We start from the raw sequence: 13456 nt of genomic DNA on the forward strand, positions 1-13456 counted from the left end.
AAGAAGTGTGAGTTGATGTAGTGGCTTGACGTGAATAATTTCGAACCAGGACATCATCACAATCATCATCTTCTTCGTCATCGATTTTGTTTACCCCGGAGAGCCTCACCGTCACAGAATGTTGATATCACTAGACATCACCAACACTACAAACATGATCATCATTTACTTTATCCCTAATAGCCTCGCTGAGTGTCAAGACTTGGTAGTTTATCATTAGTTAATTGATTTTACGAGACATAACAATCAGTATAATCATCTTGAGTATCTTAATTATTTTATATTTACTCAGGAAAGCCTCACCGAGTTGCAAGACCCTCTCTCAGTAGGCTCCCACGCTGAGATTCTCTCACCAATGCGCCCTGTCCATTGGGTATTTCTGTGGAGCGTTCCCTTATCTGTCTGACCTTGCACTGAATTTCTTTCTTTGCGAAGCAAAATTGATTTGATTTCGTGAGCCATGTGGCGGCGAAGGCATAGTAATAACTATGCGTGTCATGATTCACCACCACCCACCATTCCCACCAGGGCTTTTGATGAATTATCACAATTTGCTAGTTGCAATATGTCTTTTTTGTCTCATCTACGAAGTTTTTTTTATGCCATTTGCTCAGAAGTCACGCGAGTGCGTTGCTTGCAAGAATCGTAAATTATCGACTCTCAGACGCGCGATTCGGCGCATCCGTCGCGAGCGTAAGAATCTGTTTTTTAATTGAGGTTTCGTTAGTTGCTTGGTAATGGCGTAATTGGCGGAGCAACTTGAAGGGAAGTGGGGGTGTGGGAGGTTTCGTTGCCGCTATTCCCAAGCGACGCAAAGCGACTGATTGCGGGCGGCGGTTTAGGAACCCGAGCTGTGATCGGGATGTTGGGAGGAGTCGCGTACACGCGCACTCACACCCGGCCGCTGACGCACTCGCTCGCCCAACCACACACTCCCTCACTCAGTCACACACCCACCCGCTGACCCACTCACCCACCCACCCGCCGACCCACTCACCCACCCACCCACTCCCTCGCTCAGTCACCCACCCACCTGCCCATCCATCCCCCTCCTCGCTCACTCACTAACCTATTGCTTCTCTTATTCACCTACTCACCTACCCACGTGGATACTCACTTGCACGCTCACTATATAATTCACTCGCTAGGTCATTCACTTGCTAACTTATCCACCCGCTAATTCACTCGCTCGCTAGCGTACCTGCTCGCTAAATCACTTGCGGCAAGGGGAGAATGCCATTATTTTTGCTCGGTGCTAATGAGCCGTTTGCTAATTAATAACTCAGGAGGCGGAGTCTTTCTGGGAAGAGGGATTTTTTTAAAGTCTGGTTTGCTGCGTGCAGCCTTCTGATGTGGAGATTTTTCCTTGTAAATGCGTACAATCGTTCTCTGTTTCGGTATATATATATATTTTTTTACCCTAAACATTTTGTTGGAGGGCAAAAATTGGTCCGGCAGACTTTTCACTGAAAAGTAAAGAAAAATAAATATATGAAATGCATTACCGAGTACTTGTGACAACCACTGTTTGACCTTCGCCCCTGGCTGATGGAACGTAATGGCCTATACATTTTTTTTTTGGACACGCCAAAGATCGCTCGCGTAATCCCGGGTGAGAGCGATGGAGCCGACGCGACAAATCTGGCCGCTGCTGTGTGCTTTTTCTTTCCACGCGTTGCTGACGCGCGCACACACACACACATAGACAAAGGCAAAGATCCCCCTGTGTAGCCTTAACAGTCTGTTGGGGAAAGTACTGTTAGCGAGCACCTATGAAGGACGGCACGGCACATGACAAGGGTTGGGTGGCCAGCACCACGCCCGGCCGCCTTTGTCTCCCTAGCGGCGATGTTAAATACACACCGCACCAGGTACTCATTTGAGGCTGAGTCGACCTAGGGGAGGCCCAGGTCCGGTTCAGATAATTGTCACCGGTGTTTGCCGTGAGCGGGAATAGAACTCGGGTCACTGGGTTTGTAGAACAGCGCAATAACCGCTACACTACGTCTCCCTACATTCACACACACGCGTGCAACTGTTGAAAATCCCCCTCGCTGAAATTGAGAAAACAACCCTTAACACGCAACAACAACAACGATGACAGCTCACGGCAAGATTTGCGTAATTTCCGGCGGCATTAGCAGCCAAAGCTGTTTTGTTTTGTGTTATTTATGTAATCGGAGAGAAAAATATACACTACGACTAGAAAACATTCTAACTTGAGTCATGAATGCAATTGAAGTTGAATCGTTGGTCCCAATAGTCGTTTGTTGAGAAGGGTCGTGACTCGGGGTGAGTGTCCGTTGTCTGGCGGAGTATGTTTCCGGTGTGTGTGTGTGGGAGACGAGCGAAGTGAGACCTCGCTTATCCTCGAAGACGGCGTTCAAATTCGTCTCTAATCGGTCAGCGACCTACTTGCTCTGCTGCCCTACTCGCTGCCTCCCCCCTCCACCTGGCAGGGAGGTACCCAGTAGTGAATTCAATTCACCTCCCACCCGCACAACGATTTTTACATGTCCGGCGGGTCGCGAGCAATGCAAGAATCAAGAATATTTTTTTCTCCTTCGTGTCATTAGTCGATCATTTGCATTAACCAAATGTGTAAATGATTTCTGAGCATAGGATTCTATTTTAATCGATGAATCGATACAGTATGCCTGGTATGCCACGCACACCGCGATCTCGCGGTGATGCACCGACCCAAACACCCCGCCGCACTTAAACCGACTTTCTGTACTGTCTGCTATTATTGGTACCTCATTGCTCAGCACGGTGGGCGACACTCGCACGTCATTAGCGGCCGCAATCTCCGCGCGATCCACCGACCCCCCCCCCCCCCCCCCAGAACGAAAGCGCTGGATCACACACCTGTGTCATCGCCACGACGATAATCACCAGACTCACACGGCACATACCGTTCATCCATCTCCGTTATTCAGACTAGCGGCTCATTCTCAAAGTTATACGCCCCCACTTTAAATTCTTCCTGCGCCCGAGTTTATTGACAGTTGGATTATGGGACACACCTTCATAAAATTGTAATGTAAGTGCTGTGCTTGGCAAGTAATGTTCACGGTTTTTTATGATTTTCTTTTTTTGTTTTTGTTTCCGAGACCTGCGGCGCCAGATTTTGATTAACCGCGCATCTAAAGGACACGGGACGTCCTTGACAGAAAAAATAAAAAATGGTCCAGGTTCACACACGTGCAGCAAAACCCACTCGTCAGAGATGTAACAGACTCTTGGGGCAAGGGCTGTTCGCAAACGCCTTTGTCTCGCCAGTGCTGATGTTTACATACTGCACCATGTACTCATTTGAGGCTGAGTCGACCTAGAGGAGCCCCTGAATCGGTTCCCATATCCGTCACCAATGTTGACTTTGAGCGGGGAATCCAACTCGGGTCGCCGGGTTCATAGCGCAGTGCGCTAACCACTGCACTGCCGCTCACGACACACACATACGCACACATGCACATAAGGAAGGAGAGAGATCAATGCTGTAAAAATGTACCCAGCATCCTCTCACTCCGGCGGGAGGGCGGGGGGGAAAGAGCTTCTTTCTGTCACGGAGCGCCGTCGCCACCATGCCTGAAAACCTCGTGCTGGATTTGACACAAACGACCCAGGACAGAGGACAGGGAGAGCGGCATGGACAGGAGGGGCGTGGCTTGGGGACGGTGGAAACGATCGATCTTTTTAATTCGCGCGAGTGCCGCGGGAAGTTAGTCCTCCAGCCACTGTCCGCGGCGCCGCTGCCGCCACCACACGTCGCTTCGTTGCTCATGACACGTCGGCGGGCATGAGCGAGCGGTTCTGCGTCGGGAGGTTCAGCGGAAGCGTCCGCTGGCCCGACGCTTCGGCCACGCTGTCGCCGCGGTGCAGCGAGTTGAAGGAGAACGCGGCGCCGGTGGCGCCGGCGGCGGTCAGCGCGGCATCATCTCCGAGGCAGCTGGTGGGTACCTGCTGGTGAATGTGTGCCACCAGCGGCTCGTGAGACAGCTGGCGGTGCGTCGTCACCAACTGCAGCTCGGCGATGGCAGCGCCGGTGGCCATGTTGCCGCCCCCCCCGCAGCCGCCCCCGCCGCCCATCACGAGTGCGGGAGGCAGCTGCTGTTGCTGCTGCGCGCCGTCGGGCACCTGGCGCACAAACTCGAGCAGCGAGCACGTCTTGATCATGAGTGCCAGGATGTTCTTGCCGATGAAGATGGTGGAGACGCTGGCGCCGGCGTAGAGCACGAGCGTGACTGCACGGACGAACACGGCCACCACGTTGATGGTGATGAGGCTGAGCGCTGGGTAGAGCGTGGTGCCGCGGTCGAGCAGCGAGCCCAGCTCGCTGAGCGACACGCACGGCAGCACCAGCAGCAAGATGTAGCAGTAGAAGAAGGTGAGGTTCTCGGCCCAGAGCGGAGGCAGCGACGACGAGGAAGAGGAGGAGGAGAAGGAGGACGAGGAGGAAGAGCCGAACGCGGGGACGGCGGAGCTGCCTCCGGGCGCTGCCGCCCGCGATTCCCAGAGGCCGGCTTGCACGTCGAGCACGTCGAGCAGATCGAGCGCCACCACGAACACGTGGCTGCGCACCTCCTCCTTGCGCTGCAGCAGCAGGCAGCTCAGCGCCTCGGCCAGCGCCCGCTCGTGGGCGGCGCGTGGCGGCGGCCCCCGAGGCGGCGCGGCGGCCGCCCGGCGGCGCTGCCGCTTGCGGCGCTCGCGGCGGCGTTCCGCTGCGGCCGCCTCCTCCTCGGGCGAGGCGGGCGGCAGCTGTGGATCGCCGGACAGCGCGGCATCCTGGGAGCGCGCGCACCGGCCCGCGGCGGACGCCTCGTCGTCTTCGTCCGCCCGGTCGCGGTCGACGGCGCTGCAGCCGTTGCTGTCGACGTTGCTGTCGTCGCGGTCGTCTTCGTCGTCGTCATCGTCGTCTAGCGACGAGGAGCCGTCGGTGTCGAGGCAGTCGAGGCGGTCGACCGCGACGAGGATGACGTAGAGGCCCGGCACGCACACCGACAGGAAGAGCGTGAGCAACTTGCGGCCGAGGCCCGTGTCGTCCGCCACGGCAGATGAGGTGGCAGCGGAGGACGAGGAGGAGGAAGGGGAAGATGGGGAGAGCGTGGAGGCCTCGCCACGATAATTCTGGCAGACGAAGTAGAGCTTTATCTCGAGCACGAAGACATAGAGGAACCAGAGGATGGAGGCGTAGGCTCGGCGTGGCGTGCGAGCCTCGGCACCCACCCACACCGCAACGTAGCTGCACGGTGACACGGGGAGGGGGGGGAGATGCGGGGAGGGGGGGGAGAAATAAAGTTGGGTTTTGAGGAAAATGGGGAGAGGAGAAAGAGGAGAGAGAAGGAGTGACACGAGGACATATTGAGGGAAAGCGAGATGGCAATAGAAGGGAGATGGGAAAGAAATAAAAAAATGGGGAGACATTAGATTACTTGGATATTAAACACCGGGACTTCATGTATGGGTGGCTCACAGAGTTCATCAAATCAGTGCAATGAACCAGCACTGCTGAGATTTAGCATTTTTATTATAGTTTTAAACCAGTTTTTCACGTCTGAGTTGATAATATAAAAAACATCTGTTATATAAAAACATCTGTATATATATGTGTAAAAAAAAAAACTTTCTTTTAGATATATCGTGGCTTAATTCACCTCTGAGGACGAAAAACCTCATAAATATTTCAGACGCGGCACACCACTGTTTACCGAGCGGCACCCGGTCAGTTGTTGGGTTATATTGGCGTCTCCCACAGCTGTTCCATAATTTGGGTATAATAATGTCCCTCATATTAATGTCCTGCAAGGTCTCACCGAGGCTAATGGACTTTTTTGTTTTTTTTCCAGAGGAGTCCTGCATTGGGGACACTTGTACCAATCCCACAAATGAGCATTGTCAGGCAGTGGCTGGTGTCTAGAATTCCTGCGTGCCCACGATGGCGCGACTCGTAAATGAGCGTGTGATGGCGGGGGGTCATAATTGACGAAGGAAACAAAAAAACCCGTGGAAATAATATTAACAATAACGTTGCAAACTTGAAATGAAAAAACTAAAGAGAGAAGTGAATATTCGCGCCAGGTCCCAATCAAACCGACGCGTTTTTTTCCCACCCTTATTGTCATTCAGGCCGTAACGAGCCGTCGATTTAGGAATTAGCAGCGGCCTTTTGTCGCTTGATGAAATGAAAAATGTCGCTGCCGCATGACGGATTTGAGTGAAGGCAGCGTCTGCATTCGCGACACGCATCTCGCGCTTTTTTGAAACGGCGCTCGGGCACCCCAGTTATTATGCAGCCTAACCGCTCCGCGACTGTGATTGACAGTGGCCCGCAGTTGTTTAATCATTCTCCGCGAGTATTTGAGCGCACCGTTAAGTGTCATCGCTAAAGGGTTTAAAAAAAAACCACACACAAAACCCGCACAAAAGTGCCACTTGACTGGATGACATAAGTCAAGGTTGCCGGCCACTCGCCGTGATGGTGAGTGCCGTGCCGAGCGTTTCCAACGGCGCGCACAGAGACGTGTTCGTGGACTAAAAGCGCTCGGCCTTTTGTCCATTATCCAAAAAGCATCAACAGCTTCTGAAGAACTGCACTGTGGTCCTGTTGTCTTGGTGGTGTTGAGTTGTTTGTTGTTTGAATTGTGATGTTGTTTAATATATTCCACCAACTCCTGGACCTCTGTTTGGTTACTCTTTAAAAATAAGTATATACGCTTATTTTTTTCCCATTGTGCTATCTGCATCATGCCATGAGCCGAAGATATTTGCCAGCTGGGTGCATCGCTTTGTGTCATAAAACAGCTATGGAAGATGACGAAAACACTGCAGTAGATCTGTTTATCCTCAATAGAGGCAGACCATTAATGCCCTGCAAAGAGTGTTCATGGCGCATTGATCAAAGCCTAAATTTACGTCCTGAAAAATGCCACACTGAAGTGGAAATTCGTGACCAGACTAAGACCACAAACTCGCTCCACTCCAGAACCCAGATTCTCAGCGGTGCTGTCTCAGTGCTCTGATCCCTGAGCGACGCGGTGGTCTCGCTGTACTGTAACCTCCACCCAGCCAACCCTTGACTCCGTTCACCACCTTGGTGGAGCGTGCACTCGTACCAAACGCAGCAGTGATTTATCCAGCAGAGTGGCGTACGCGTATGAGATGGGGCAACCGAGGAGCATTCCCATTCGGTGCAGGAAGACGTCGTTGGGCTTGCCTTTGAGCGCAGTGGTGTTGTCACCACCAAGGCAAACGCCGGTGGATCAATTTTTGAACAAGGCACAATCCCCCCAAAAAAACCCGGCTGTCATCTGATTGATGCACTGGCTGTTTGTGATGGGATGTCCGACGGTTTTGAGGCTTTGTTCGTGAGAATGATCAAAGAAGGAAAACCGCTCATATGCACAGATTCGCTTTGCGACGTGCATTTGTCCCCGTAAAGATTTAATCCACGACGACAATAACAATGGTGCGTTCTAAGTCGCCACAACGAGAGGACGTCACGAGAAGCATGACGCGTGACATAGCAGGATGTCGTCATGCGTAATGACGTCATCACCTTGACCGCCAAGGATGATCCATTTTGGGGCTCGGGTTTTTGGGGCGATAACCCCTTTGATACATTTTGCCGTGTTTTTTCTACAAAGTCCACATTGGAAACACAAGTTTATACATATTTTAAAATAAATACTTTATGTTAAGTTATATTTATCGTAGCCTCCGCTTTGACATATGAAACAGACAGAGCTTATGCATAAATGCTTTCAACCATAGCTGGCGAGAGTTGAAAGACTTTCAAAGCGGCCGCGGACCCTGTGGTGAAGAAACTTGCGCCGATGTTCTCCCGAGTACGGCGTCGCCCGTGCAGGATCGTGGGAGCGCTCCTGACCGAAAGAGTTCAGTGCTCTTTACAACGAATGCTTTATAACTATTTTTTTAATGATAAATTCAAACTATTTGTCATTGCCCAGGATGCACGCGGCTGTAGCGTGCGTCTCCAAGCCAAGGCAACAGCTGTATGTCTGTTTGTTTTCCCTTCTGTTTAAGAGCAACACGATGTGATACGAGGACTGTGCCATTCACGGTAGAAACATTCCACCCCGACCCCCGACCTCCGAGATGCCGCATCGTCAGACTCGATCATTTGACAAGTGGTGGCCTAACCAGAACCTGAAAAAATTTAGAGACTTCTCCTCTGTGTCTCGGAACTGCTGAATAAAACATGACGTGGCTAATGCCGGGCCGCAGGGCGAGATTTGTTTGTGGTTGACGAGCGCGTGGGAGGATAGGGATTGCGGTGCGGAGAAGCGTGGAGCTCCGCTGAGGATGCGTCTTCAAAGGGGGTTTCTTTTATTTAATCAGAAACAAACTCAAGAGCGGGAAAGGAAATGAAATATAACGACGAGACTGTGATTTGGTATTTAACGAACTCGGAGCCCATTGGGATGACAAGTCTCTTGCAAGGGAAAGCAGAATTCAAACTGAATCAGGAGAGTGACGGATGGGAGCAGGTAAATGTAATTTATTTTGTGATTTTTGCTCAATTCTATCCTGATTATGTAATCGGCCTTAAGTCACGGGACGAGGAATCCATTCGGACGTGAACTTTGCACTCGCAGTGGTCGCAGAGCGGTCCAACTTCCCTCCCCTCGCTGTGTTGCATGGGGAAGTAGATGTCACAGAACTACGCCTGAGATCCATTCAAGTGACTGCTTATCCACACATTTGTCAACAACACTTTCTCTGTTAATTAAAAAAATATATAATAGTGGACATAAATTGTATGCGCTATGAAAAAGGGTTATCGCCCGAAACGTTGCCGATTATATTTTTTGGTAGTTGTGTTAATTGTGCTTGTGCCCCACTGCCAATGCAGCAGCAGCATTACCGAATAATGTTTGGGAGCATTGCATTTTCCTACCCAGCCTGCTACACATTGACAGTCAGAGTTTGAATTGAAATTAATCGGATATACACATTTTATGAAGCGGTTAAACACTTTTTTTTTTTATCGTGCGGTCATTGGTGACTGGGCTGAGACCATCACCTCTCCAACATCAGCCCGGATTCGAACCCAGTGGCAGCTCGGGGCCACAGACCTCTTTGTGAAGTTTTATTGTTTAGCCCGATGAGAAGTCAACCGACCAAGACGAGGCTCATTTTTCGAATGTTACACAGTGACCTCTGAGCCACAAGGCCTCCTTTCCAAAAAAACACCCTTTCTCTCTTTGCAGCTTTGATATCCATGAATGAAGAATAAAGACGGACATTTAAAAAAAAAAACCCAGCGTTTTCGTCCAGAAGAGAGATGTTTGAATCTGCGGTCAGACGACGGGAAAACTGTCGGAACGCCGCTATTTATTTTCCTTGGCAGTGTAAACAAACACTCGATGCCACTCGTAACTTTTGCTTTATATTCTCTCGTATCCAGCGCTTTTTCGGCACTTGCCGATGCGATCTGATCGTGTTTTATACGGCGGCCGCACAATTCCTTCACCGGCGACGGTGTTAAAAACGTCCGGCGGTGCGAGAGTGAGATTCACCGCTCGTCACCTCTGTCCGTCGTTTGTTACTCCCCGGGTTTCATTATTTTGGGGATTTTTATTTGGCGGCGAGCGCCTCTCACCCCACTGCATGCGAGTGGTGACGAATCGTTCCTCGTGCCGCGCTAGGTTCATCCGACTTGGTGACAACCGGGAGAGCGAGAGGGCGTCCGCTGGGCGGTAAAGCGGCTACCCGAGCGGTAGCCACGTTTGCCGCTTGATGCATGCGGAGGGGTCACGGTTCGCATCAGGCGGCCGCCTTGGTTAATACCGCGGGATTAACAACCATGATTCTGTCTGCCTGACAGTGAACGTTAAAGATACCCCTCATGTAATTCATAAGATTCGGTAGTTTTTTCTCAGTGTCCAATTTTGCCAATTTCGAAAGTTTCACAGTTAATTACTCCATTGGGGCCTTAAAATAGCAATCATCGCCCCCTACTGGCAGACTAATGCCCCAGGTCATGCTCGGAAATGGGACTCATCCTGGCCTCTTGACTTCTCACTCAGGTTAACAAAAGAATTGCAACCTGGGCTCTCAGTATATCTCTCTTTCATCGCCAAACACCGCAGCCATTGTTGCAATGCTCTCATCTCCTCGAGACTGACGTCAGTGTCAGGGGCTTGTTCTGCCACGCTGGCTTAATCGCCGCCGACCCTATGGGAGAGCCTTCCTTCCATTTCACTTGACTTGTTATATCTCTTCCAACACCAATAGACAGTTAGGAAACAGTCCACGGTGCGATTCTAGTCACCAATGATAATCAACTTCAGGGACAGTGCACATTATCAGAGTTATGTCTTTTGTTTGTATTATGACTGCAGGTATTGCGGTCTATGCAAACATGACTCCTTGTTAAAAGGTGTCAGTTTTGTTGCCAGATAGAAGGGTAAAAAAAACAATTATATTTTTACTGGCAAATGAGGTTCCCATAACGATAACCTCCTTGCTTTGCTGCCTCCAGCAGGCATCCGTGGGTGGCATTGTCAGGGTTCATGGTGATCTTGTCATGGTTCACCAACCCCCATCTTCGCGGTGTCGGGATTACAGGGGGTGTGCCGCCGCTCGTGATGATAATTAAGAGTGAAAAATTAGGTTTTCATATATTGTAATGCCCCCCCCAATTTATTCCGGTTGTGGTGACATATCACGAGAGACGAAGAATTAGTTGGCAATTCCCGCAAAAGCCCGTGTTGTTACATCATGTATGCCTGGAGGAGATTTCCTTGGGATTTCTCCAAAAAATTATTCGAGCGACCTCTTCTTATCGTCCACACGCAGCGAGGCCGGCGGCCCCGTTCTGGCCCCGTTCTGGCCCCGTGCGCTTGCTCCAGAAGCTGTAGCGCTCTCACTAGCCCACTGCTGGATGAAAGCCTTCCCACCAACATGCCCTGTCGAGATTGTCTGAATATGCCTTCACCATGCAGGTCAACGCGGTGTGGTGAAGGCACGGTGGTGTAGGGGTGGGGGGGGGCTGTGTCACGGGTGCCCAGGACTGGTTCGGGTATACCATTCGCCGCTGGGTGTTGGCCGTGGATGACAATGGAGACTCGGCTCGCCGGGTTAACGGCGCGATGCGTTAACCGCTGTGGTACTGCTCCCAACCCGACCCCCCCGGCCCCACCCGCACAACACTTCTAGTTTGTAATTAATCTTTTCCCGTTCCGAGTCATCTGCAAGTTTCAGGGTGGGTCCGGCTCACCGCTGAATCTAGGAACGCGCAAGTAGTTAGCGTAAATTTTATTTAGAGGCGTAGCGCCGTTCTTTTTTAAAACATTGTATTCACCGCAGAGAACTGTAGCGACACGACCGCACTCTGTGATTGCTGGCGCCAAACTGTGCCACACGCCCTCTCGCATGGCCTTGTGGGAGCCTCGGTACGTCTTCCAACCTGAGACGTACCGATAAAGTAACATTTTATTTTTTCTTCCGATTCCACGTGTCATCGGAATGGAAAAAGGTTTAAGCTTAATTTTTAATATTTGTGTAGTAATTATTTATTGCTCCATAAACTCGGGCATGCGCCTGTGAGATCTGCGTGGCGTGACGGGGGCGGGTTCTGTCGGTAGGGATTCGTGGTGGCGGCCGTCAAGTCTGCCCAAGATGTTCGCGGTAAATCTGACAAAACTGCTTGAGCGGACGATGCATGTGGCATCCCAAGGACCATGCACACTTATTCCTCCCTAGGAATCTCGCCTCCTGCTTTGCGGCAAGCACCCAAAAGAGCGGAGGTCTCCCAAAAACACTTCGAAATCCGAAGGCGTTTTTTGTTTGCTTGTAAGCCTCGTGTTATATCCCAGGCAAGGTTTTACAAAAAAGCCTCGTTTTCCCCCACCCGCCGCCAGATGCGCCGCCAGATGCACCGCTGAGCACCCATGCGGCTCGCAGTGCACAGAGCTATCGATTTACTCTCCCAGAATAATAATAAAAACACCACCCCTTTTCTGAGCGAAGCCCCTGCGTTGTGTTTATTTTAACGTCGTCAGGTTTTGCCGAACGTCCGACTCCATCGGTTTGGGATGCAGTGCCTCTTTAATGTCAGTGTCGTTGAGTTTTACCGCCGACCGTTTTCCAATCTCGCCGCGCCCTGTAGGCTTGGCGGCACGACGCTCCTCCTGCTCACTCCATGCCGGGAAACTGCCGGCACGACCGGTGACCCGGGTGCATCGGCCAGAGACACGGGAAACAAAAATCCAAACGAGCACGCACCAACTCTCAGATGGCAGTGTGCTGTGCGAATGTTAGCTGGGCAGCCGAGTGGAAATTATAATCAGATAACCGAGTGGGAATGCTATCTGGGTAGCCGAATGGGAACACTTGTTGAAGTTGCTGACCGGGAATGCTAGCCGATTGCAAATTCAGATACAGTACAACATCACATACCCAACCTTCACATATCTGCCCACGCCCGGTGCAGTGTTTGTTCATGATTATTTATAGATGTTCACAAATCCCACCTTTTCACATACAAAAATAATTTTGTCATCACCATCATCCTCATCTATTACACTGAAAGCCATTTGTATGGCAACATTGTAATCACTATGAGACCTCCTTTGCCAGTAGCAAGATATCGTAATAGGTTTTTACCCTTTTATCTGGCACAAAAACTGACACCTTTATACAAGGGATCATGTTTGCAATAACCACAACACAAGTAGTCAAATAATGCAAACATGAAGAGACAACTGTGATAATGATATGCAGTGTCCTTGAAATTGATTGGTCCACACCCGAGACGGCTTTTCTTAGAGCCTAGTTTCCACTGGTGTTGTACGCCTTTTGGCGTCATCTGTTCCAACACCATGTGAGACTAGGCTCTAAGAAAAGCTAGCTCGGGTGTGGACCAATCAATTTCAAGGACAGTGCATATCATTATCAGAGTTTTCTCTTTTTGTTTGTATTTTTTCACTACTTGTGTTGTGGTTATTGCAAACATGATCCCTTGTATAAAGGTGTCAGTTTTTGTGCCAGATAAAAGGGTAAAAGCCTATTACTAAACATTGTAATCGTCGTCATCATCATCATCGTCATCCTCCTCCTGGATTTGTTCCCCAGCAGAGTCATCACTGTGCCAGCAATCGGTGACTCCAGAGTGGATGTGTTTCTCCTCTGACCCGGCCATGATATGAGCACGTGTGCAGCAGAATTCGGACCAAGCCCCTAACACAAAGAATTCCATTTCGCTGCCACCACCATCGCCGATTGGTTCTCCTTCACCGCGACGGCGATTGCCAGCGGTAGCGGCGCGATGTTCACAGGCGACAGACGCACAGGCGCGGAATAAAACCCACTCACCCGTGCGCTTGCCGGCAAGCCCCGTGTATTTTGCACCGGGGTATCGCATTTTATATATATTGCTTACTTGGAGGCAACCACAGTGGTGTAACGGTTATTATTCTGGACTTGCAATGCA

At 50.7% G+C, this 13456-nt stretch overlaps 2 protein-coding genes across 4 annotated transcripts in view; one reads left to right on the top strand and one right to left on the bottom strand.

Annotated features, from left to right (window-relative positions):
• The window catches only part of MRPL11 (mitochondrial ribosomal protein L11), a 101918-nt gene that overhangs the window by 19307 nt on the left and 69155 nt on the right, over positions 1 to 13456 (top strand). The window lies entirely within an intron of this gene.
• Positions 3550 to 13456, bottom strand: part of LOC133341408 (uncharacterized) — a 44753-nt gene continuing 34846 nt past the window's right edge. The window contains exon 3 of the mRNA XM_061549988.1: positions 3550 to 5242. Within this exon, the coding sequence (XP_061405972.1) occupies positions 3781 to 5242 (1462 nt within the window). The 3' untranslated portion in view covers positions 3550 to 3780. The remainder of the gene's footprint in view (positions 5243 to 13456) is intronic.

Source organism: Lethenteron reissneri, chromosome 11 (genome assembly GCF_015708825.2).
Source record: "Lethenteron reissneri isolate LAM-NWPU_2019-01 chromosome 11, ASM1570882v1, whole genome shotgun sequence".
Taxonomy (NCBI): Eukaryota; Metazoa; Chordata; class Hyperoartia; order Petromyzontiformes; family Petromyzontidae; genus Lethenteron; species Lethenteron reissneri.